This window comes from Pinus tabuliformis, chromosome 4_1, assembly GCF_031772625.1.
Source record: "Pinus tabuliformis cultivar Carrire ecotype Pingquan chromosome 4_1, CPIR1, whole genome shotgun sequence".
Lineage (NCBI taxonomy): Eukaryota > Viridiplantae > Streptophyta > Pinopsida > Pinales > Pinaceae > Pinus > Pinus tabuliformis.
Genome location: NC_142303.1, coordinates 876,729,938 through 876,757,442, shown reverse-complemented (window position 1 = coordinate 876,757,442; position 27,505 = coordinate 876,729,938). Strand labels below are relative to the sequence as shown.

Sequence of the window (27,505 nt, the reverse complement as noted above, 5' to 3'; positions counted from 1 at the left end):
AAATCCCATGAATAAAAAAGAGCTAAATACTTTGTATAGAATGACTACAATTCTGGTTTATATGCATAGCAAAGCTTCCCAGCAACAAAAGCACACTTAGAACACTGACCCAAACAAAGCCTGTAGATATCGTGCTTTCAAATAACACAAAAATCTCCGTAGATATATTGCTTTCAAATAACACAAAAATCCCTGCACCTGTAAAAGTCCACCTGTTCCAACACAGTATATATTCTAAGAATCAATCCCATTCCCAAGTGTTTCATTCTCAATATACCATTAGTTAAAGAGCAAATCAATCTAGACTATAGCAAATCAGAATACATCATTTGCTGATTAATTGAATAGCTGATTGAAGCAAATTTAAAAAGCATAAGAATTATGAATGCAGAGAATGGTTCTGTACCTGGGAAAAAATCTCTAATTGTATATCAGATATTGCAACCAGAACTTCCAGGCACTTAATACATCCTCACGGTGCATTGTGAAGAGCCACAGTAACAGGGTTTCGTTTTTATGTTACCATCAGAATCACGAACCTCATCCACACTGTAATTATAGTGATAACAAAGCTCCCTCATAGGAGGAATGTTCTCAGCAGCAAAGAGCATGATATGTGGTAACTTTCTGTCATCATGGTCATCAAGAACATTCTGTGCATACAGATTAGGAGAACAACTATGATTAACAAATCTACCCACATTTCCACACTCGGCTGCATCAATCGTGAATCCTCCATCTTCCACCATGTCAGAGGTTGCACTAGCCTCAATGTCGGGCATCAAACTAGAAAGATCACTCCAAAGAGATTGATCTCTGCTATTGCAATTGCGACCAATATCAAAGAGGTACTCATCATTCCCAACACATTTTTCAGCTTCAGTATCAGAAAGAAGGTTACCAGTGTATTCACAAATAAAGCTACCAGAAGGTATGGACTCTAACGATCTAACCCCCCAACCTCTCTTATCTGTCTTGAAAACCTCAAGTGTATATCGAACACCATGTTGACTCACTCTATTGTGACAAGTCCCACGACATTTACAAGAAGGACCGCATTCATATACAATAGGCTTAGGAAACACAATAGCACCATCGTGATTAAATGGAAATTCTCCCCCGTTTTTCGAAGCACAGAAGAATTTGGAAGGATCCAAACACCCGTCTTTACATTCACATCCCTTGGGAGGCTCAGGCTTAACCTCATCAATGGTATTCACTGCACAAATGCATTTTCTCTCTTTGCCTCCAGAAATGTCCTTAACGCTAAGACCTTCACGAATTCGATGTTTTTGTTCCCTCCCTATAAATTGCACTGCCTTCAAGCCCAGCTCTGGTTGACCATGCCGTCTTTTTAACTGGAACTTGAATACTGAGTATCCAGATTCCCCTTTATCGAGCCAGTATGTTTGCACATCATAGAGCCCATCATATGTATATATTACATTGACTGTGCCTTTTCTGTTTTCATGAATTCCAGTATTCGTTTGCTTGTATCCACGGATAACTCTCACGGGTGTCTTCCTGTCTATGCTGTTCTTAAGTGCCAAGTTTCCGCGTTCAAGTTTCTGGTGTTTGTATTGCCTTTTGTCCCCACTGTAGTTATTTCCACCATGGCCAGTGTATATCAACACATCCCCACCGTCTATATCATCTTCATAACCACCTGATGCCACGATGCTGGTAGCCAGTGTCACATTTCCTTGTCTCAAGAAATCAATCCCAGCCTGTACCTGCCGATGAAGACCCACAATGCAGAGCTCAATTCTATAATGAAATTGGTCTCCAACTTCTACTCCAGGAACAGCTCCCACAATTTGTTTACCCGTATTGACATAAAGGTTATTATCTCTTAAGATTTTGGATGCCTTTAGATCCACACGGAAACATTTACCAGCTAGTGCATGGTCTTGAACTTGGGCTTCATGATTCTGCAACAATTTCCGGCAAACCACTTGAAATAATCGCACGGTTTCTTTAACTTTTGACCGGGTATGGGACTCTCCAATTTTAAGAACTGCATTAGTCAGAGATTTAGATGGGGGAAGCTTTGGGGTATTTGTCACAAGACTATGCGGATACAGTGGATCTCTGGTTCTGACATTTTTTGAAGAGAGCTGCTTAGGGGTTGACACACCCTTATATGGAGGCACTCTAATGGTTCCAATTGGTGGATCTCTGGTTCTGACATTTTTTGAAGAGAGCTTCTTAGGGGTTGACACACCCTTATATGGAGCCACTCTATTGGTTCCAATTGGTGGATCTCTGGTTCTGACATTTTTTGAAGAGAGCTGCTTAGGGGTTGACACACCCTTATATGGAGCCACTCTATTGGTTCCAATTGTATTATGTTGAGAACATAACCCTTGAACCTTGACTGTAGAATGTCTTGGGTTGGCTTCTTTCTTGACCATATGGGCCACCTGATTAGCATTCTCTGTTTTGGGTCGCACCTGGAAATGTTGCAAGTTTTTGTACTTTACTTGGCTAGAATGCTGAGAAATATAGTGTGGTTCTTTCAACGCTGGTCTACAAGGCTGGAGGTTCTCATTCTCTCTGTTTCTAAAAGACAGCATGCTTTTCTTCTCTCTGTTTCCAAAACCATCTTCTTTGTTTCTAGCACTATCTTTGTTCACACCATCCGACTGAAGGTCGCCCTCTCTGTTTCTAAAATACAACATGTTTTTCTTCTGTTTCTTTCCAAAACCATCTTCTTTGTTTCTAGCAACATCTTTGTTCACACAATCCGGCTGAAGGTTGCCTCTAAATTTGACACTTTCTTTAGCACTTGAATGATTTTTAAAATTAGAATACACCATGTTTTTCTTCTCTTTCTTTCCAAAACCATCTTCTTTGTTTCTAGCAACATCTTTGTTCACACAATCCGGCTGAAGGTTGCCTCTAAATTTGACACTTTCTTTAGCACTTGAATGATTATTAAATTTGGAATGATGTTGACTACTACCCTTAACACCATCAGTATGGGACTTAGAGGCAACGGATAATTGGTACTGCTCCTTGCTTACTGAGGGAACATTTCTACCATTACCAGAGGTATAATATCCAGAACCTGAAACTGGTGGCGTGAGAAATTTTTGTGGCAAAGATTTATAACTCGCAGGTGCAACAGTAGATATATATCTCCCACAGCCAGGAGGAAAATTGCTGACTGCAGATGGTTTGGTTGGCTTCTTAAGCTCAGGAATAAGATTACTTTCCTCTGAACGGTTGTTGTCCTTTTCAACTATCTTTTTCCCTACAATTTTATTTAGAACTTCACTATGATCAGGGTTGACACTCTTACCAGACTTCTGCTTCTTGAGCTTAGATAAATGTACATGTTTCAGGGAATCATCCATGTTCGGGTTTTCTTCAATCCTGCGTTTGCCCAAAATGGTCTTACCAGCAGCATCATCGTGGGTGCCCAAAATGGTCTTACCAGCAGCATCATAGTGGGAGCAATCAGCCTCACCAGAATATCTGAGAATGTTATGTTCTGTTTGGTTTCCCATTCCCACTTCAGGGATCGCCAGCCTGCGAGAACGTATTATTTCCAACAGTCCCTCCTGTCCATATATGAAAATGATCAACGTTTCAAAAAAGATAGGTGCAGAAATCATTAACACCATAATAGGAATAATTTGAAAGATTCAACCAAGAAAAATAATTTCATAATACAATTAAGAAAAGATCAACTACATTTCACAACAAAATAAATTGCATAAAATATCAGATCTACGAAAGTTCAGATGTATCTCCAGAGGCATAGGAGAGTATTGCATTTGGACTAATCCCTACAGTACAGATAGGCCAAGAGAATATTTCAGAATGGTCGAAGCCAGGGATTTGCCTGAGGAAGCAATAATGATTATGATTTCCAAATTGGACGGACACCGTAAATTGGATCCTAGGGTTTCCTTTAGACTTTTATGATTTCCCAAATAATCCGGTCATGACATATCTATGAATATCAACCACGTGGGTGATGATAACGCATTCAAGGAAAGGAATCAACGGCTGTGGTCCATTGTCGCAACCTGCAGAAAACGTCAATTCATGCAGATCGGTAAAAGATAGTTATGATCTAATCCGGTAAGGCATTTTAATTGTACAGTAGCAGACCCCGCCGAGGCTAACAGGCTGCGTCGTGTGGAGATTTTACGATGAGGCCCTTGTGCATATAATCGGCTACTAAATTCTTATTGTATCTCGAATGCGATGACCGAAGACGTTAGAATTTTACATATATAGAATTTTGATAATCTAACAAAATTGGTCGATTCAAATAAACAAAATCTTGAATTCTATAGTAAATCTGGGCAGATCTGAAACATTTACCACTCCTATCAATTTAGAATTTTACAAATCTAAAATTTGACTATCTGGAAAAAGTTGGCCGATTCAACTTAACAAAATCTCGCAATACAATTATATCGTGGAAAATTTGAAATCTAGTGAGAATTTGAAATATCTGCATTTCTATCACATTATTAAAAAATTCTTCACTATGCGATAAACTTACTCCGTTCACAATAAACGGCTTCTTACTCAGAGTGTTGGCCGGATGAAAGACTTGTACAGTAGCAGACCCCGCCGAGACTAGCACGCTGCGTCGTGTGGAGATGTTACAGCTCGTACAGTTGAAAATGTCACCAAACTGACCCGGAATGGCACCTTGTATTAACACCCTCCCAATGGTACATTGCATTCCTTTTATAGATTTAATAATACATGGATTCTTTCAAGTCCATGTGGTCGGCTAGATGAAATGGTGGACGCCCCACGAAGAAAGTGTTTTCTAATCAATATGGGGTGTGCTTGGGTTCTAATATTCCGTTTCTAATTAATAGTGGGTCCGTCAAGGTTCTAAATTGAGTTAACTTATTTGAGTTACTTACCGTGTTTGTAACCACTGTCCTAGGTTCAAAAAATTCAATTAAGTTATCTTGTTTTGTGTGTTTGAATATTCCGTTTCTAATTTATAGTGGGTCGGTTTAGCTTCAATTAACATTTTAAAATAAAAATTTTATACAATTAATTCTTTCCATCGGTTAAATCTTAAATCAAATATATATTTTTAATAATAAATGTAACTTAATAACTCATAGTTATTAAATGTAGTGTTGCAAAATTCAATTTTGATGATGAAACTAAGAGTGTTTTCCCCATTGAGGGATTTTAAGGATTTCCAATAAAATACCTTGTACATCTTTTTAAGGAAAAATTCTCATTATTCAGTTTAGAATATCCTTGTACCGTTATTTTAGTGGAAAGGCTCTCAATTTGCACAGGAGCATTGATGATGTTATCACAAAATCTTGTAAGAAATCAAATTATATTATATTTTATGAAGGGTGCAATCATATATCGCAAATTGGGCATGATATTGATTTTGATTTTTTTAAAGATTTAGAGAAATTGATAATTTTTTAAGATTATTTAGTTTAGATCATTTAAGAGTCACTCTAACCTATAAATTAGTGTTGAGTAGGAAATTTATGACTTAGAGACGTTATGTTTATAGACACACCCACATGGGATCCCACTTCACGGTTGCATCTTTGCTTTTAGGATTATTACAATTGGCTAATATATATTTTGTGAAAATAAATCTCGGTGCAGAGAAGAATAAACAATCCACCCAACTAACTAAAATATGATGTTAGAAAGTATCCCTAAAAGAAAAGGTTGAAATAAGGCTCTAATAAGTATATTTTCCCAATTTTATTCAATATTTTATATATGTTTTTTAAATTTTATTAAACAAACTGCTCCAAAATCAATGCATATTAGCCTTGGAAAGCCCCTACACAATACAGTGCCAAATGAATAAATTTTGGATGTTGTTTGATAGTTAGAATTTTATTATCCTACATGGCATTTAACCAGCCCAAACATAGTATAGTAATCAATGTACACCTACAGAAACTTATGAATGAATGGTTTGAATGGAGCAATGACTACACATGAAAAAATCACAGGTGCATTCTTCAATCCGAAAGGCATTACATTGTACTGAAAACATCCCCACTCAGTCACAAAGATCATCTTTCTTCTATCCTCCATCGCGATTTTGATCTGATGGTACCCAAAGAACCCATCAGTGAAGGAGTACACTTCCTAGCCACGTACATTATCCAATACCTCATCAGTGAATCGAGACGGGAAAGGATCATGTACGCAAGCATCATTTAACTGTAGGAATTTACAGGGTAAGTTCCTCAGACAGAACACCAAAGGACACTGCTCACAAACAGATCACAAATCAATACACCAGTACTTTTGACGTGGTTAAAACCCTCAAAGAGGGAAACAGTCCACGACCTGCACCAACACGGCCACTTCAGGCAATTTATTAATAAAAGAATGAATATTTACATAAGCTTCTCTCATGAACGGTTAACCTACAAATGACCCTCCATGCTCTTTAAATAGAGATCATGGACCAATCAGGTGTTAAGCCATGGATCAAGTGTCGGTAATACCGAGGAGAGAATGAACCGTTGGATCACTACATATCGTGACCGTCAGATTGTAAGTTACAAAATGTACATAGTAAAGAAGCACACTTTACCTAACTCTATACCTAACTCTATACTAGACCAAGTTGTACTTAACTATTTCCTATGTGTCGGAATATCCTAACATCCCCCCTTAAGAACAACTTGGGATAGGATTGAAGGATTTACAAATATGACACAATAGGAGAAGGAAAGAGGCACTAGAGCCTATGCCCCCTTAGTGACAACTTCCTGAACTCCAACCATAAATCAAAGTTTAGTGAACTTAGCCTCTGTGAGAGCCTTTGTAAAGATGTCTGCAACTTGATCATCTGTTGAACAATATTGAACTTCAAGAACATGGTCATGAATGAGCTTTCTGATGAAGTGCATGTGCAGTTCAATGTGTTTGCTGCGTTGATGTTGGACTGGATCTTTGCATAGTTGAATGGCACTTTGATTATCACAACAAAGTGTAGTCGGATGCTACTGCTGAAAGCCAAACTCTGACAGGATCTGATGAAGCCACAAGGCTTCCTTACTAGCTTCTACGGCACCACGATACTCTGCTTCAGCTGAAGAAAGAGAAATGGCACCTTGTTTCTTGCAAGCCCATGTAATAGGTCCTGAACCAAGAGTGAAGACATATCCTGCAGTAGACTTCCGATCATCAGGGTCACCAGCCGAATCGGAATCAGTGAAACCAACCAATAGAGGAGATGCTTCGGCACTATAATGAATCCCAAACTGAACTATACCTCGAACATAACGAAGTATTCTTTTAGCTACTTTCCAATGACTTTCACGTGGGTTTTGCATAAACCGAGCAACAAGGCCAACAACAAAGGAAAGGTCAGGATGAGTATGGGTTAGATACAAAAGTTTTCCTACAAGTTGCGGGTATAAGGTAGCATCAACTTCAGGAGAAGTACAAGTGACTGAAAGTTTGACTCCAGACTGAAAGGACACCGCTCACAAACAGATCACAGACCAATACACCATTACTTTTGACGTGGTTAAAACCCTCAAAGAGGGAAACAGTCCACGGCCTGAGCCAACGCGACCACTTCAGGCAATTTATTAATAAAAGAATGAAAATTTACATAAGCTTATCTCATGAACAATTAACCTACAAATGACCCTCCATGCTCTTTAAATAGAGATCATGGACCAATCGGGTGTTAAGCCACGGATCAAGTGTCGGTAATACCGAGGAGAGAATGAACCGTTGGATCACTACATATCGTGATCGTCAGATTGTAAGTTACAAAATGTACATAGTAAAGAAGCACACTTTACCTAACTCTATACTAGACCAAGTTGTACTTAACTATTTCCTATGTGTCAGAATATCCTAACATTAACTTCCTATCATCTATGCATATCCTTATTTCATCATTTTGCTTCTTTTCCTGTACCACCATTGGGCTCACACGATCTCATTCTTCTATGGGCTCAATAATGCCTGCCGCGAGCATCTTGTCCAGCTCTAAGCAGACTTTCTCCTTCTACTTCGGATTGAGATGATAAGGTATTTTCTTAACTGGCATCGCTTTGAGATTTAATGTGATCTTCATAACACCCAAGTCTCCTATTATCCCTTTTAGCTTCATAAACATGGTAGGGAAAAAATCCTAGTATTCGCGGAGAAATTCAATGACCTTATCGACCATCGCGTCATCCCATTAATCTCCAATCTTCGCGAATTTGGGCTCTGCCTCAATACCAATATTTACCTATTTTGTTTTCAGTGGCGCAGTTATATCAAGATTCTAAAGCTACGGTCCGTCCACCTCACAATGACCCTCTGTTTCAGGGATGTTAATATTTCATGAATCCACATCTTCTTCTTCATCAGTTACATTATAGCATTTCAGCGCATGGCTCAACTGAGTAGTCGAATCGGGCTGAATTAGATCCAAAGGATCCTGCGGTATCCTAAAGTTTACTGCTTTCACTCCTTGTCGCACTTCGTCAATACAATCAAACCCATATTCAAAGTTGAATGTCATTATAAATCCTTCGTGCAAAATATCGCATTCACTTGTACCATGGCGGAGCTCTATTGCCAAGTACCAGTTCATTGGGATGACATTGAGGGTATGACAGAACAAGTGGACCCATTCAGGTTGTGGCTTCACTCCATAAGCCTTAGCCCGTTTGACCAAGTGTGCATACAGATCATTATTCCCATCATATTTGTCTATCATTCTTATCTTTAGCTTCCCAAAGCATGTGCGCATCATCCTCCTACACTCACGCCAATCATCAAAGCTACCCTTATGCGTACCCCACCATCTTGCGGGCATAGCGCGCAGTTCCCAATCCAAAGCCTCGAATCGCTGCTTCTCTGGTACTTCCCTCTCAAATTCATCCATAAATACATCTACATCATTCAAGCCATCGTAAGTGGGAAGATTTCTTACCTCCGATGACGCACATCGTAGTGACTGGGTCATCATGTTATAGTTCAGCGTCATTACTTCATGTAATCGATTCTGCTAGCACTCTAAGTCTTCATCAGACTCTGAGGTGCAAGAAATCTCACGATCCCATATAACTCGTCCATCTACTATTGGATTCACCCAATCTTGGTCTCACATTGTTATCTTATATATGCAGTCAAAATCGTCATTGCTCTCATAATCGCAGACTAGTTCAATATAGCACTATCCTTCAGCAGGATCTAGGGGTAGTATTACGTGGGGCGATTTCTTATCAAATATCATCTTTCACTTTTTTAGGTTGATTACCCTGTTCATATCAGGAGCCCAATCAATACCAAGGAGGACAAGGTAAGGGTTGTTGTCATCCACAATTACTATTACTTCAAAGCCATCAAATGCACTTGCGCCTTCCAAATCTACAGTTACTTCTTGTATTCGTCCCTTGGGGATGATCTTCTATTGATTTTCCATCCTTAACTAAATCAGAGACCACTGCAGTGTGGGCCTTCCCATCCGATCCCAAGTCTGCTTCGGTAAAATTTTCGTGTTTGACCCCAGATCTAAAATAACCTGATCAATTTCATATTCTCCTATCTGCAGGGTGAGTCTCATCTCTTGACCTATCCTTGCTTTAAGCTTACCAATCTTCCGTACCATGCACGGTTCACCTGGAGTGTTTCCGACGCATTTATTTTTAAGCTCATGTAACCCCTTTATAGCTTTATTACCATGCATCAGCTTCATGCAGGTTTCTAGAAAGGTCGTAAGCATAGAAGGGTTCATTTCTTGACGAGGCTCGTCCTTTCTCCCTAGGTTGGAGGCCTTAGTGAAGATCTTATTTGCCTCCATGAATGTTTCACGTGCGCGCTTCAAATCAAATTAAACCTCCTTCGCTAGAGATTTGCGAACCCGTGCACTGTCTTCGGGTTGTTTCCCCTTATCATCACCTGTTTCAATTCCACTTCGGAGCACTATATTCAAATTCAGATCCTCTTCGCGAGACTCAATCCTCATCATCTGCAGGTTTTGAGTCGGCTGAGGTTTATACACGATGATTCAGTTAGATATTATAGTTTTACTTGTTTTGACAGGAAGTAAGCATAATTTCAAGTGTACCTTGTTAACGAACTACCAGTGACGTATGATTTGAATTTATTTCAATTTGTTTTAAATCTAATGGACGTTATTTTCTTGGTACATGAATCATGAAAATGCTTGGTTGGCTAGTTGAAACTCACTGCAAGGATTGGCAACAACATAAAATAAGCAACATTATGTCGATCAAGCACTTCAGGAGTAGGGCCATTGTGGGACACTATTTCCTAATAGCATCCATTGATTTTAATGAGCATGCTATGGATGGTATGATTGTTTTGAGGCAGGTATATGCCTTGGTTATTGACCTTCTGATTCGAGGAATCCTTACCAAGGAATGGATCGCCCAGAATAGGGGATGTCAGATAATTTGGGCGGTGACTGACTACACAAAAGGGGGTGAGTAGATAGCCCGAGGAACTATGTAGTAGATAAGGGAAGGTCAGGGATATATTTGTTTTGGTCATTAGAATTACCAAATAGAATTAAATTCAAATTGGGAGTGTGCCTTAAAAGAATGAGCCAATAATTGTTCCCTGAGAGGACAACAACACAGGATTGTAGCATTGGACATTAGATGCATCTTTGACTTTGGTAGTGGATTCTGGACTTCCTAGGAAGGAGGTTAATCCTGGTACTACTTTTGACGGTGGAGGTGTAAGCCTTTGTATTCCCTTATTGAGGATGCGCACAACATATCCTTTTATTTGTTGGTCGAGAACATGTGCATATGTGTATATGTGTATATTATTGTATATATTGTATCGATATGGATTTATAAATCTCCATAGACAGTATAGTTATTTACTAGTTGAAGCAAGTATGAATGAATATATGAGCTTATTGTTATAAATACCATAATGAGCTCTCTTATAAAGCTCCAATAAATAGTATGCTTTTCATGTTTCAAAAGTGGTCATTGTAAATACTATAATGACCTGTGTTATAAAGCTCCTTAGGCGGTATGTTTTTCTTTTCAGCGGTCTTGCTAGTTTTAGGTGTCATTGAACACCAACGATAATGTCCCCCCAAGGGAGGATTTTGTAATAGCCCTGGTTAAAAATTCATGTAAAAAAATATAAGACCAAGTTCATGGGACAAGTAATCTAAGATGAATGGTGGGAAAAACATCATAGTGGAAATTATCAAAGGTAATGGAAAAGGCTTTCGAATGGCATAATGGCATTAACTAACATTTTATTTATGAAAATAATGGAAATTAGGAGAAAAGGGAGGTGAAAGTTCACAAGTTTCACGTGAGGAGGAAAATGAATTAAAATAATTTAAAATTGAAGAAAATAGAGGCCTCATTAATAAAAAGGCTTATGAGGATTAGTTGGTGGAATTTTTTCATTTTAGTTTTGCAAATCTCTTTATTCTCCCTCTCTCACACTCTTGGACACTTGTATTTTTCTTGGATCACTCCTGCATTGGATCAAGAAAGGAAAAGAAGGCAAGGGGAAGCAAAAATAAAGAAAGGAAGAGCAGGATCAAGTGGCTACCACAAGATTATTTGGAGTTATCGAGTTGCATGCATGATTTCCTTGATATTTCTGGAATGCATGGCTATACATGTGTGTTCTTAGTTCTCTTGTTGTCAGTCTTATGGGTTTTTCCAAGTGTGAAATTTTTTTCAACCTACCATTTCCATTTCTGAATAGCCATGGTGCGATTGGGTTCTCATCTTTTAGTCAAGTTGGATTTCCAGATGGATTCAAAGATGAGTTAGGTGGATCTCTAAAAGGAAAGATCACATGGCATAGTGATCCCTCAACCAGACTATGGATTACGGTAAATAAACTAGTGTAGTGTCCCCGAAACCACACTATGGGTTGCGATAAAGCCAGGTATTTTGTGCCTCGGTGGGCCTAAGAACCCTTGACCAGTGAATGGTAGGATATATGATAAATCCTAGAGGATGTTTCCCTTGATTAAGCCTCGTAATCCTTACCATTGAATGGAAGGATGTACGATAATACCTTGAGGGTGGTGTCTCGACTATGACCTAGTGATCCCTAGATTGGATCATGGATTGGGGTAAAGCCTAGAGACTAGGAGACACACAAATTCCTCATGGTATAGGTGGATAAATCCAATGGCATACATTCTTGTTTATGGCCTAGTGATCCGGTGAGGGCTGCGATAATGCCTGATTTTATTAATGAGGGTGAGAGGATTTAGCCTCCGGAAGCCCTATTTGGTTCTTTTGTTTTGAGTCCCACATTCATGCTTGCAATATGGCATAGGGGTGACTTGCTGGAAGTAATATTTGGTTCATCTTATCTATGGTCAGGTGGTTCATGGAAGTCCCAACCTTATTGGCTTTTGTATTCATTAATAAGAGTTCCTTCTCCTTAGTATTTCATGTGTAAATGTATGGATTCATATGTGGTATTTATGGCTATTGTATCCTTGTTATTTCTGTTGGTTATATGATGGTTATGAGTATGTATTATGATAGTTATGATGTATGGATCTCATGATGATTTGGTTTATAAATGACTAAAAAATAGATATATTACCCAATAGATTATAATGCAAATAATTTGATAAGGCATCAATGCTTCCTTACGACTCTCGGATAAGTATGAGACCCATATACTCAGATATGTTGTTATAACCTCTAGATTACATGTGCACAATGTGTTCGACGAAATTTATGTCATGGTTAGGCTTCGTTAGGTCAATTCCTTGATCAAGTTTTGTGTTAAGAGGCTTTGTCATAGTTTCATTTATTGTCTTGGAAAGTATCATCAAGTTTCAGGGAGTGGTTTGGAGACTAGCCTTGAAAACGTGGCTTAAATCTTGTAGTCTGTGACATATAATTGGTTGAAAAATACTACAGTCTCTCCCTTGTAGGCACCGTGGGAGTCAGTATGCATCATGAATCATTTTTATTGGCTCAACCAATAAAAAGTGTGTGTTGACCTGAACTTCCCTACACAACCATCTGACCATATTCAATGCTTCTTGAATGTTATACCATTTTTTTAATGATTCATAAATCATGTCAAAGAAATGGTGCACGAACAATGTGTCATGCTCATGTTAATCACTGATGTAAAAGTGATAGTCCTTAATCACATCATGTGACTCATGAGTGTTATCCCTCGCATCAATATTCAATTGTGCACGTATATACAGAACATATACTAATATGGACACTTGGTTTGAATTATAATACTCACTTTGTATCTATGATTGAGGACCAAATGTGTAACTTTAAGAAACTTCCACCACTAATAAGGTTGTTCTTGGCTCAGATACTTTGCGAGAATGCTTAAATCTAGATGCTTGCCACCTCGACCTATGGAACTGTTTGATATATTTATAGATATGGTTTTGAAAAACCACCATTAATTGTGGAATAGGAATCTCATCCTCAACATAGTTGATCCTCTTAGGTGCCAGAGTTGAAGAAGATTGTTGATTTCCCATGACATACTCATAATCCTTCCATGTGACGATGACATCTAACATCCCATATTGGTTGGGATCAATAAAAAAGTTCATATGGAACAATGTTAAATCACCACATTCAATGCTTCTTCTCCCACCTATACATATTTTCTTATAATACAACTCTTCTGGATCCCTTTTGCACAATATTGATGAAACAAAATCATGCACTATAGGAGGGTCGTCGTTACAGTTATTCTTGTAAAATTCCTGGAAATTATCATAATGTAGTTGAAATTCAACATGACATCAACAAAAACATGTGTCACAGATTGTTTTAGGCCTAATCAACCATGTCTTCAATTTCTAAAACTTTTTTATGGATATCTTCAAATGGTGATTGCTTTCCTGGAATTACATGAACATTGCAACTTCTTTCATTTCCACAATGTTCTTAGCACGTTCCACATACTCACCTTTAGTTATGTGATGTCATATGACATGGTTTCTATCTAGAATAGTAGGGGAATGACTCTCCGAAAACTCTACCACAAATGCTCTGATTCTTGCTGTAAACTTATCTTGGTAGGGTTGCCTGGTGATAAGAGCCCAAAAAGAAGATCCATCATTTTCATTCACTTGAGCCACGAATTTGGTATTTTGGTGCAAGGTTTTTTCTCAAAACATGGAGCAATTTTGACATTGTTGCCAACTTTTGTTGTTTCGATGTACTTGGTGCAACAATAACAGTTGTAATTTCCCTGTGCGCAACTTGATCATTGGGTTTTCTTGATTTTCCAAACATATTAAATTCCTTTGATATATTTTTAGTGGCATTCATATGTGTCTTATTGATTTTAGCATCTTGGACACCAAAAATCTTTGTGGCATGTTTTAGTTTCTTATGTTTGATCAACCCATGTAGTATCTCAGCTTGTGCAACAACTGAATGTTTCTCAAAATGTTGTAGAGTGATGTTATTGACATGGTATCTAATAGTGTGAGGAGGGATAGGCTGCCCAAGGTCGTCTATTGTTCTTGCATCCACATTTCCTATAAATGGTCCACCACTTTCCAAACTACTGTAACTCCTTATTATCCTCTTAACTTGAGAGGAAAAAATTTGTTCTTCTTGTGGTTGATCAGCTTCATAGGGAAAATATTCTTCCTCCATTGGTTGATTAGCTTAACTGGCACATGTTGTTCCCCTAGTAAAAATTAATTAGCTTGATAGGGCACATGCTCCTCTAGCGGTTGATTAGGTCAATAGGGAACATCTTGATCATCTTTTGATTGATAAGCTTGATTGGACACATCTTATCCATCATGTGGCTTTTCAATTTCCATCTCTACATAGTGAAATAAAAAATATACTTGTAATTCAAGTGAATCATCATCATAAGACAAGTGAATAGTAAATTTACACATGTTTATTTAAGAAACCACCATAGGTGGAAGGTCATGCTATGATTTGATAGTAGGAAACTAGGTAGCATAAGTTGACATCGACCAAGGGTTAGAAGTTGAAACATGAAAATAAAAGGGTGATTCATAATGTGATGAAAAGTAAAAGAATTCCTCCTCACTCAAAAAAAATCATTTTGGAAACCCTAGGGTTCTAGTCACAAACCCTAGGGAAAAGTTAAATGAAAAACATGTTGAGCGTTGGCAACTAGGTAGCAGAAGTTGACATGGACCAAGGGTTATAATATGAAACATGGAAATAAAAGGGTTTCTACCTCAAATAAAGATGGGTCAAAGAAAAGCGGACCAGTAAAGGTATTATTCCTTGTGTCAACAAAAAGGGTGATTCACAGTATGATGAAAGGTAAAACCATTCCTCCTCACTCAACAAAAATCTATTTGGAAACCCTAGGCTTCTAGTCACAAACTGTAGGGAAAAGTTAAATGAAAAATAAGTTAAGAGTTGATAACTAGGTAGAAGAAGTTGAGATGGACCAAGGGTTATAAGTTGAAACATGGAAATAAAAGGGTTTCGAGCTCAAGGAAAGATGGTTCAAAGAAGAGTGCACTAGCAAAGGTATGAGTCTCTATGTCAACAAAAAGGTTGATGCAAAATATTACGAAAGATAAAAGCATGCATCCTGAATCAATAAAAATAAATTTGGAAACCCTAGGGTCCTAGTCACATGGACCAAGGGTTCTAAGTTGAAACGTGAAAATAAAAGTTTTTTTAGCTTAGGGAAAGATGGGTTGAATAAGAGAGGAGCTTAGTAAAGGTAACAGTCTGTGTATCAACAAAAAGAGTGATTCAAAATATGATGAAAGGTAAAAATTTCAGCATGTATCAAAGGTAAAATAATTTTAATGATGTTTGAATTGTATGTAGGAGGCAGTTGAGGATGATATAATCCCTATGAACCATGTAACTAATGACAAGCATTATATTTTGAGAAATAAATGATTTCGAAAGAAAGGACCAATCAAACTTTGGAGGACATGCTAAGAATGTATGTTATGAATCAACCTACTAAGTGGGAGGAGCTTCTACATTTAGTATAATTCGTGCATAATAATAGCTACGAGGATTCTATTAAAATGAGTCTCTTTAAGGCTTTGTATGGTAGGAATTGCAATACACGCCTGAGCTAGTGTCAAGCAGAAGATAAGCTAATATTAGGGCCAGATGCTTTGCGGGAAATGGAACAGATAGTGCGGAAAATCAGGTAGAATACTAAAACAACACAAGATCAAAAGAAACGTTATGCAGACAAAAAAAGAGTACATAAATAATTTAACATTGAAGACCATGTGTATTTATGGGAAAAACCCAGGAAGAGTACTCTAAGCGCACAAACTTGTCAAAGTTGGTGCCACAATTTTGCGAGCCTTTTGAACTCTTGGACACAGTTCACGTAGTGGCTTATCATCTCGCTTTGCCCAACCATGTTAGAGTTCATAATTTATTTCATGTGTCTTTATTAAAAAAATTATGTTCATGGAAATTCTCATGTGATTGACTGGAATATGATACATGTGGAAACTGGAGAAGATTTCATGCCCGATCCACTTTTCATCTTGGAGCGAATGGAAACCGTGGTTCAGAATCAACTTGTCACTTAGGTTAAGGTACATGTGGTCTTGTGTACATGTCATACATGTGGTGCAGTGTACATCTGCCATCATGTACATGTTGTGTACATGTGACATTGTGTACACATTGTATCGACGGTGCAATGTACATGTGGCACTGTGTACACGTTGTGCATGTGGTTTCATGTACATGTGACATTGTGCACACATTATGGAAGTGGTGTTGTGTATAGGTGGTACTGTGTACATGTTGTAAATATGGTACTAGTATACATGTGGTATTTTTTGCATGTCATACATGTTGTGTTACATGTTATGTATGTGTATTTTGTAGTTGTTATCGTGACATGTGTATTCGTTGTGTTACCTGATTCTACCTGATTCTATAAAGAACAATTTAGGAAAATGTTCATCAGCAAAGGGTATATGGGACACACTTCATGACCTTCACTCAAAAGGAGCATTGACCATGACCACTAGTCAAGAAGATGATGGAAACCAATAAGAAAATCTAGAACCCATCATAGAAGCTGAAAATGAGAATGATGACATCAAGGCTAAAGAAGACCTAAAAGATGAAGAGAATGAAAAATATTTTGAAATAGATCTCCTCACTAAACTTATGGTTGCCATGGAAGAGATTATCAATTTGAGAAAGGAAAACAAGGAACTTAATAAGAAAGCACTAGTTGGTGACCAAGACCAAACAAGGAAGAAATTTGACCTTGTCAAGCTTAAAGTACAAGAAAGGGATGAAGAGCTTGCCAAGCTTAAGAAGGAATTTCATCAAAGAAAAAGAAAGCATCATGAAGAAGTAATATCCATGACAAATCAATTAGATAAAGCAAAGAAACAGAAAGATAACTTGTCAAACCACCTTGAACAAAGGCACTAGAGCTTGAACAAATTTGAAGCAGAGATTGGTAAATACAAGGAAGAGGTCTCCTCCCTTAGATCACAACTACAAGAAGCAATAAAGTTAGCACAATGAGCTAAGAAGACAATGGAAACACTGGTAATCATAGGACAACAGGTTGATGAAGCAGAAAAGGAGAGAAACACCATGATATACCAACTAAAAGAAAAGGATGAAGATATCTTCAAACTAAAATCCGACCTCAATCTTCTCAAGGATGAAACATATAAAGCTACTAAGATCAAGGAAGAAATGGAGAGTAGTCTGGAAAAAGAAAATGAATAAATCTACAAAATGAAGTTAGATATCATCTCCCTTAAAATAGAAGTGAATGAGGCAATACATATCAAGGAAGAGTTTGAGAAACAACTTGCTAAGAAGAATAATGGTTGCGAAAGATTGGAAGAAGAGATTGTCTCCCTCAGGAAAAGGGTTGAAGGAATGGATAAAATATTGAAGAGATCTCAAGCCTTGGATTACATTCTCAACCATGAAAGATCTCCATTTGATAAATCAGGTCTTGGCTATGAAGGTGAATCCTCAAGCAAGAATGATAATACTTCAAACAACAAAGATGTCAATATGTCAGAACGAAATGTTGATGCTCCCAATTTTAGCAAAGGTAAGGATAAGAGTCAAGGAAACAATGAAGGAAGTCTTGTTCCAAGAAGAAATGTAGATGATGTCAAGGATGCGAGAAGCAATGGTTATCATCAAAGGATCTCAAGGTAGAAAGACTTTAGAAGCACATCAAGGAAATATCCATCTCCCATGTACCAAAGTTTATTTCTTGGTTATTGTTATTCTTGTTCAAACTTTGGACACATGGAAACATATTGCAGCGCTTATAATGATCCTTGTCAATCTTCGAGAAGCAATTTCGCAAGAAGAAGCCATGAATTCTTATTCACGAACAAAATAGAATGCTTCAAGTGTCATAACATTGGCCAATTCCTACCAAGTGTCATAACATTGGTCATATGGCACGTAATTGTAACTTGATTTGGGCACCTACTCAAGATAGAACTATGCTAGATAATAAAGTTATGCAAGTATGGAGAAAGAAACAAATTGGATCCGAAAAGTCTCCTCAACTCTCCTACCAACAACACATTTTGTTGAGCTGATCTCGACAATCTAAGCATTTGATGGGGAGACTATGCCAAAAGGAAGATCATGCATACAGTTAGGGGGGCCTCAGGAACACTCCTTTGAAAGAACATGATCTCTTAAATTCTTGCAACACCATGGCTATCCCAGAGATGACCTCTCCACAAACTTCATGACCTTCACTCAAAAGGAGCATTGACCATGACCACTAGTCAATAAGATGATGGAAACCAATAAGGAAATCCAGAACCCATCATAGAAGCTGAAAATGGGAATGATTCATCAAGGCTAAATAAGACCTAGAAGATGAAGAGAATGAAAAAGATTTTGAAATAGATCTCCTCATTGAACTTATGGCTGCCATGGAAGAGATTATCAATTTGAAAAAGGGAAACAAGGAACTTAATAAGAAAGCACTAGCTGGTGACCAAGACCAAACAAGAAAGAATGTTTACCTTGTCAAGGTTAAAGTACAAGAAAGGGATGAAGAGCTTGCGAAGCTTAAGAAGGAATTTAATCAAAGAAAACGAAAGCATCATGAAGAAGTAATATCCATGACAAATCAATTGGATAAAGCAAGGAAATGAGAAGATAACTTGTCAAACCACCTTGAACAAAGGTACTAGAGCTTGAACAAAATTGAAGCAGAGATTGGTCAACACAAGGAAGAGGTCTCCTCCCTTAGATCACAACTACAAGAAGCAAGAAAGTTAGCACAAGGAGCTAAGAAGACAATGGAAACATTGGTAATCATAGGAGGACAGGTTGATGAAGTAGAAAAGGAGAGAAACACCATGATATACCAACTAAAAGCAAAGGATGAAGATATCTTCAAACTAAAATCTGACCTCAATCTTCTCAAGGCTGGAACATATAAAGCTACTAGGATCAAGGAAGAAATGGAGAGTACACTAGCGAAAGAAAATGAAGAAATCTACAAAATGAAGTCAGATATCATCTCCCTTAAAATAGAAGCAAATGAAGCAATACGTATCAAGGAAGAGTTTGAGAAACAACTTGCTAAGAAGAATAATGGTTGCGAAAGATTGGAAGAAGAGATTGTCTCCCTTAGGAAAGGGGTCCAAGGAATGGATAAAATATTGAAGAGCTCTCAAGCCTTGGATTACATGCTCAACCATGAAAGATCTCCATTTGATAAATCATGTCTTCGCTATGAAGGTGAATCCTCAAGCAAGAATGATAATACTTCAAACAAAAAGGATGTCAGGAAGTTAGAAAGAAATGTTTATGCTCCGAATTTCAGCAAAGGTAAGGATAAGAGTCAAGGCAACAATGAAGGAAGTCTTGTTCCAAGAAGAAATGTAGATGATGTCAAGGATGCGAGAAGTAATGTTTATCATCAAAGGATCTCAAGGTAGAAAGACTTTAGAAGCACATCAGGGAAATCTCCATCTCCCATATACCAGATTTTATTTCTTGGTTATTGTTAATCTTGTACAAACTTTGGACACATGGAAAAATATTGCAGCGCTTATAATGATCCCTATCAATCTTTGAGAAGCAATTTCGCAAGAAGAAGCCATGAATTCTTATTCATGAACAAAATAGAATGCCTCAAGTGTCATAACATTGGTCATATGGCACGTAATTGTAACTTGATTTGGGCACCTACTCAAGCTAGAACTATGCTAGATAATAAAGTTACACAAGTATGGAGAAAGAAACAAATTGGATCTGAAAGTCTCCTAAATTTTCCTACCAACAACACATTCTGTTGAGCTAATCTTCGACAATCTAAGCATTTGATGGGGAGACTATGCCAAAAGGAAGATCATGCATACAGTTAGGGGGATCTTATGATGATTAAACATTTTTTCAGAAGCCATCTGTGAATGGGGCCTTATGTATTCCTTGATGAGATATATTAACAATAATTCTTTGATGGATCATTTCTCAGGAACACTCCTTTGAAATAACATGATCTCTTAAACTCCCGCAACACCATGGCTATCCCAGAGATGACAAGGCTACGCAAATCAACTATTAATCCAGGCAATCATCCCTGCCAATGATGAATCATAACCAAGAAACCACATGCATATGCCATGCATGCCCAAACTAATGGGCAAAACATACATGAAACTCAGTACCTGCAAGAAAATCACGATGTGGCTACTGATCCCGATGTCCTCTTGCACTTTCCTGCTCTTCCTTTTCCTTCTTGCTCCAAAATTCAAGTATGCCACACTCCTCTAAGTGTCCAAGAGTATGAGAGAGAGAGAGCTCCACCAAAACCTGTCAAAATGTTGCCAACTAATCCTCAAAAGCATTCTCAGCTCTCTCAGCTCCTCTCGCTTGTACCTTGTACCTCCTCTCGGTCGTACCCTGTACCTGCTCAGCCCTTTGGCTCCCGATCTGTAGCTCTTGTGTCTATCAATGCTGCAAGTCCATCTAGCCACTGAATCTAGGTTACCCAATATCCTCTCTAATGTGCCTTTGTCCATAAAGGACACAACACATCAATACTCTTGTCGAGTTGTTCATAGCTCCACTTCTGAACAACTCTCGATATTCCCATTATTTCTCCTCACCTACTAAGGGACTTCATCCCACTATGGTCTTCTGATGTTGCACCGATGAAGACTAGGCTTGTAGTACTATTCGTCATCTACTGTAGAATCACTTCTTCACACACGATTCTCGGGCTCCATAAACTGCTCCTGGCTAATCAGACCCTTGAGCTCAACAACTCCCTCTCTTCAAACTACCTTTTTCCATCAAGGTGCTGGTCATTGGGCTCTAGCTCGGACACTATCACATTGTCCTCCAGCAGACCATAAGTGCCTAATGACGTCCACACATGGTCTTCTCTCATGCTGCCCTCCAACAATCTACAAGAGACCAAGTCCACACTTTAGCATATGCACCTAGTTAGGTCATCCCCACGCTTAGGAGAACCTTACACATGTTTTCCAAGAGACTCCACCAATCTTCCCTTTTCTTTGCAATAGAGGAGCTATTGCACAAACACGGGCACCAGCAACCTGTCCTCTCCTAGGACACAATCAACCCATCATACAAGAGTCATTTGCAACTCCTTTTGTTGTTGTCCTCTTGCCTCTCTCTTGATGTTCATGTTGTCACCTTGTTTTCTTGGTAGGCCTCCCAACAATCCACGTGGGCTCCTCCAAACAACACCTAAGTTCTCCTACAACTACCCATCAAACTCATCATTAATGCATACCTCTAGGGATAGTGTGATTCTATTGTAGGTTGTTGTTTCTAGTTAGGGTTAACTACAGATCATGTCAACCTTGTTCCATTCTCCAGCAAGCCTTCCCACAGCTGCAACATCCCTCCAATAGACTTCACTTCCCTTCATTGTTTTGAATGGAAAGTCTGCACTTGATCTCTAGGCTTTCCAATCCTCTCCTCAAGATGTTACAAACTCGACCTAGGAATTCCAAGCTACAGGTGCTTGCGACTCTATTGAAGGTCCACCCACATATTAAGCACCATGAAAACTACCCAGAATTCGTTCAATATGTACATGGAGAACTCAACTCCTCTAAAAATTATTTTTCCCTCAAACCCATGCAAAAATCAACCCTGAAGTCTTGGCCTAGATAGGGTATATAAGGTCTGCATTAACTCAAATTTTCTCCACCCTAGAGGTTTCCTTTCCTTGCGTTCTTGTTGGATATGCCTATGACCTACTTTAGGGAGTATGTAGCCTACTCGGCCTCCCTAAATAGGCCTTATATCCACCTACACTTTCAATGCAACACTTTAGCCTGCAATAGAGAAAATACCCATAGATTTTATGCCTAAGACACCTTTCACCTACTTGGCCTAGTCTCAATTAGACCCTCTCTTCCTCATTGGTTGCATCTGCTCAATACTGGCCCAACAGTCACAATAATTACTACATTATCCTCTTCATTAGTTCTCCTAGCGCTGTGGCTCCCTCAGGTATACTTTGACCTCCTTCCTCCTTAAATGATCTCCTTTCTATCCTCCTTAAGGTGTGACTATAACCTACAGAACACCTCTTATTTATAGACCAACAAGAGGGGTTCTCCAATGTTATCTGAGGGCTTGAACAACTATCGCAAGTAATTTTTATGCCAACCCAACCTTGACACTTCTTGTGCAAACCCATTAAATAACTTCAAAAATTTGTAAATCCTCAACGACAAATTGAAATCAGATGATTCTCATTGCGTTAGAATTGTCTCACTAAGAGCTATCATCCTCATCCATCGCATGTCAAAGACTCGTCATGGTTTTGACCCAAATATCTATGGGTGAGAAACCCTAGGCTTGGGTTCTAAGCCAATACGCATACTTGTGGTGATTTTTCCTCCAACTCTTGAAAACTAGTGCTTGGAGTAGCTCATAAGCTACACAAAAATCAACACCCCCTCTTAGTAATGGAGGTGCTTCCAAGACTACGAAGTAACCATCATCATTTGGCGACACTATCCCATCTATCATCCATCACTACAACGTACCCTATAGAACGAATCTAGCAATATCGGTAGTGACTTTGCCTCTATCACATCCAAACCTGAAGATCCTGAACCTCGATAGGATTTCTCCCTATGAGGCTAGACTCCCTCTGAGCCTACACGATCTCGAGTGGCTCAGTCCTGCAAACACTCATCCTCCTAGATCGAATACCACTCGTGCAAGTTCCTTCAATATTGGATATGAAACATCATGATCTGATGAAGAATCCAACATTCCAACTTGTAGCCCATCAAATGAAGCCATATCGATCAACCTGATCTCTTCCTTGCCAAAGAAACCCTCGAGTTGTCCCAACCATCCATGACAAGGCATAGGAAGTCCATGATCTATAGATTGCCACACAACATGCTGAAGTGCACCAGGTTCACCATCGATCCACCAAAACTCCCAACCCATCTCATAATGTAGTCTATCGAGACAACAACTCCATGTCTCCACCTCAATCATGTGTAACTCCTACAGTTAAATGATGCTTGCGTACATACAACAAAATCACACCAACCCTAGAGGTATGTATTAATGGTATGTTTGATGGGAACTTTTCAGAGATATTAGGAGTTGTTTGGAAGAACCCATGTGGATTTTTAGGAGGCATACCAAGTAGCCAAGGTGACATCAGGCACATCAAGAGAGAGGCAAGAGGACAAGAGAACGAGTTGTAGATTGACTCTTGTATGATGGATTGATTGTGTCCTAGGAGAGGACAAGTTGTTGGTGCCCACATTTGTGCAATAGATCCTCTATGGTAGAGAAAAGGGTAGACTGGTGGAGTCTGTGGGAAGCCATGTGTAAGGGTCTCGTAAGTGTGGGGATTCCCTAACAAGGTGTAGATGCTACAATGTGGACTTGGTCTCTCATCGACTGTTGGTGGGCACGTGAGAGAAGAGCAAGTGTGGATGTGAGTGGGAACTTATGGTCTGCTAGAGGATAGCACGATAGTGTCCAAGTTGGATCCTAATGAGAAACACCTATATGGACAAAGGTAGCTTTGAGAGAGGCAATTATTGAGCTCAATGGTCTCATTAACTAGGAGAAGTTTATGGAGCCCGAGACTTGTGTTTGGAGAATGACTTCTACAAAATATGATGGGCAATCCTCCTAGCCCGTGTTCGTTGTGGCATATGAAAATCTTGCAGTGATAGGTAGCATCCCTCTAAGTCATATGTTGGTCTTCATCGATGCAGCACAGGAAGACCATAGTGGGTTGAAGTCCCTGCGTAGCTAAGGAGAAGTAGTGGGTAGATTGAGAGTTGTTCACAGGTATAGATGTGAAAACCTTGACATGGGTCTCGATGTGTTGTGGCCTTGATGGAGAAAGGAATAACTAGAGAGAATATTGGATAACCGAGATTATGTGGTGAGATGGACTTAGGGCATTGATAGAGGCAGGAGTTACAGATCGAGAGCCGAAGGACCATGTTGGTACAGGGTACGACTAAGAGGAGCTGAGAGAGCACGCTACAGTCATATGGTAAGCGTATCTTCTTGAGGGTATATTGGTTGTTGATGGACTAAGACTAAGCCCCTATATATTGTCTTGTACTAGTGGATGTATGAGGGCCATTATCCTTGGTATGAGAACCTTAAACTGTTGTATTATATGTTGTTTAATATAACAAAGTTGGGGTGAAAATTGTAAAAAGTTGTCTATACTTTGTAAGTGTGTGATTTGTTGTTGTTTATAATCCGCTATGCAAAGTAGTATCGCTGAGATTCTTGGTTTGGTAACATCAGAGATTTTAAGATTCTATATTGGGCCCAAGTTCATCGAAATTAAACATGGTATCAAAGCATATCTAGGCTACTTTGAGGGACAATAAATCAAAGTGTGGACAAAGAAACAAAAAAGAGGGAGTTGTGGGTGTCTGGATCATGTAGTAGAGGGCTCAGCAAAAGACATGGTGATGTGGTCTTGACAGACTTCATGATGATATGGGTTGGGAGTTTTGGTGGATCGGTGGTGAACCTGGTGCACTTCAACATGTTGTGTGGTAGTCTATAGATCTGGACTTCTTATGTCTTGTCATGGATGGTTGGGACAACTCGAGGGTTTCTTTGGCAGGGAAGAGATTAGGTTGATTGATATGGCTTCATTTGATGGACTACAGGTTGGAATTCTAGATTCTTCATCAGATTGTGATGTTTCATATCCAAGATTGGAGGGACTTGCATGAGTGGTATTCGATCTATGACGATGAGTGCTTACAATACTGAGCCACTTGAGATCGTATAGGCTTAGATGGAGTCTAGCGTCATAGGAGCAACCTTGTCGAGATTCAGGATCTTGAGGTTTGGATGTGATAGAGGCAAAGGCACTACTGAGATTGCTAGATTTGTTCTATAGGGTACGTTGTAGTGATGGATTCCAGATGGGATAGTGTCGCTGAATGATGATGGTTACTTCCTAGTCTTTGAAGCACCTCTCTCGCTAAAAGGGAGTGTATATTTTTGTGTAGCTTGTGAGCTACTGCAAGCACTAGTGTTCAAGAGTTGGAGGAAAAAGCGCCACAAGTATGCTTACAGGCTTAGAACCCAAGCCTAGGGTTTTTCACCCATATATGTTTGGGTAAAAAACGTGATGAGTCTTTTACATGTGATGGATGAGGATGATAGCTCTCAGTGAGACAATTCTAACTCAATGAGAATCATCTGATTTCAAGTTGTCGTTGAGGAGTTACAAATTATTGAAGTTATTTAATGGGTTTGCACGTGAAGTGTCAAGGTTGGGTTGGTGTAAAAATTAATTGTGATAGTTGTTCAAGCCCTTAGATAACATTGGAGAAGCCCTCTTGTTGGTGTATAAATAAAAGGTGTTATGTAGGTTATAGTCACACCTTAAGGAGCATAGAAAGGAAATCGTTTAAGGAGGAAGGAGGTCAAAGTATACCTAAGGGAGCTAGAACCCTAGGAGAACTAATGAAAAGGATAATGCGGTCATTATTGTGATTGTTGGGATAGTTTTGGGCAAATGCAGCCAATGAGGAAGAGAGGGTATAATTGAGATTAGGCCAAGTAGGTGAAAGGTGTCTTAGGCATAAAATCTGTGGGTATTTTCTCTATTGCAAGCCAAAGTGTTGCATTGAAAGTGTAGGTGGATAGAAGGTCTATTTAGGGAGGCCAAGTAGGCTACAGACTCCCAAAAGTAGGTTGTAGGCATATCCATCAAGAACGCAAGGAAAGGAGACCTCTAGGGTGGAGACAATTTGAGTTAATGCAAACCTTGTATACTCTAACTAGTCCAAGACTTGAGGTTTGATTTTTGCATGGATTTGAGGGTAGAATCATTATTACAGGAGTTGAGTTCTCCATGTACATAGTGAAAAAATTCTAGGTAGTTTTCATGGTGATTAACGTGTGGGTAGACCTTCAATAGAGTCACATGCAGCTATAGCTTGGCATTCCTAGGTCGAGTCCGTAACATCTTGAGGAGAGTGATGGAAAGCCTAGAGAGCAAGTGCAGACTTTCCATTAGGAACAATGAAGGGAAGTGAAGTCTATTGGAGGGATGTTGCAGTTGTAGGAAGGCTTGCTCGAGAATGGAACAAGGTTGACATGATCTGTAGTTAACCCTAACTAGAAACAACAACCTACAATAGAATCACACTATCCCTAGAGGTGTGCATTAATGATGAGTTTGATGGGTAGTTGTAGGAGAACTTAGGATTTGTTTGGAGGAGCCCACATAGATTGTTGGGAGACCTACCAAGCAGCCAAGGTGACAACATGCACATCAAGAGAGAGGCAAGAGGTTAACAACAAAAGGAGTTGCAAACGAATCTTGTGTAATGGATTGATTGTGTCCTAGGAGAGGAGGGGTTGTTGGTGCCCATGTTTGTAAGAAGCCTTTTTATGAATAAGGCCTCTATGTTCTTCATTTTCCATTATTTTTGTTCATTTTCCTCCTCACATGCAACCTATGACCTTTCACCTCCTTTTTCTCCTAATTTCAATTATTTCCATAAATAGACGTGCCAAAATGTCATTTAATGCAATAGCCATTGCCTTTGCCAATTTTCTTAGCCATAAACAATCAAATGAACACCCCCTAGGATGTATTTCCCAACATTCATCTTGGAATAAGTGTCCTGTCCATCCGTTTTTAGTTTTTAACATTTATTACATGGAATTTTCATGAGAGTGGTTACAAACATGATAGTGTCTAAGTTGAAGCCCGGTGTGCATATTGGTTGTCGATGAACTAACACCAAGCCCCAGTTTTGTGTCTTGTATCATTGGATGTATGAGGTCCATTATCCCTGATACGAGAGCCCTAGACTGTTGTATAATATGTGGTTTAATATAACAAACTTGGGTTGAAATTTGTAAAACGTTGTCTATATTTTGTGCACTAGTAGATCTACTATTGTTTATATTCCACTCTATGAAGTAGTATTGTTGTGATTCTTGGTGTGGTAGTATCAAAGATTTTAAGTCTCTATCCTAGACACCAAGGTCGTGGAAAAAAAACATCGTATCAAACGGTACCTGAC

At 38.9% G+C, this 27,505-nt stretch overlaps 1 protein-coding gene across 1 annotated transcript; it reads right to left on the bottom strand.

Annotated features, from left to right (window-relative positions):
- Positions 1-461: 461 nt before the first annotated feature.
- LOC149178981 (uncharacterized) lies at positions 462-23,411 on the bottom strand. Its single transcript, XM_089422312.1, has 2 exons — positions 23,166-23,411; positions 462-3,566 (listed from the first exon to the last, which is right to left on the bottom strand). The coding sequence occupies exons 1-2, from the start codon at positions 23,409-23,411 to the stop codon at positions 462-464; spliced, it is 3,351 nt and encodes a 1,116-aa protein (XP_089278438.1).
- Between the last annotated feature and the right edge of the window lie 4,094 nt (positions 23,412-27,505).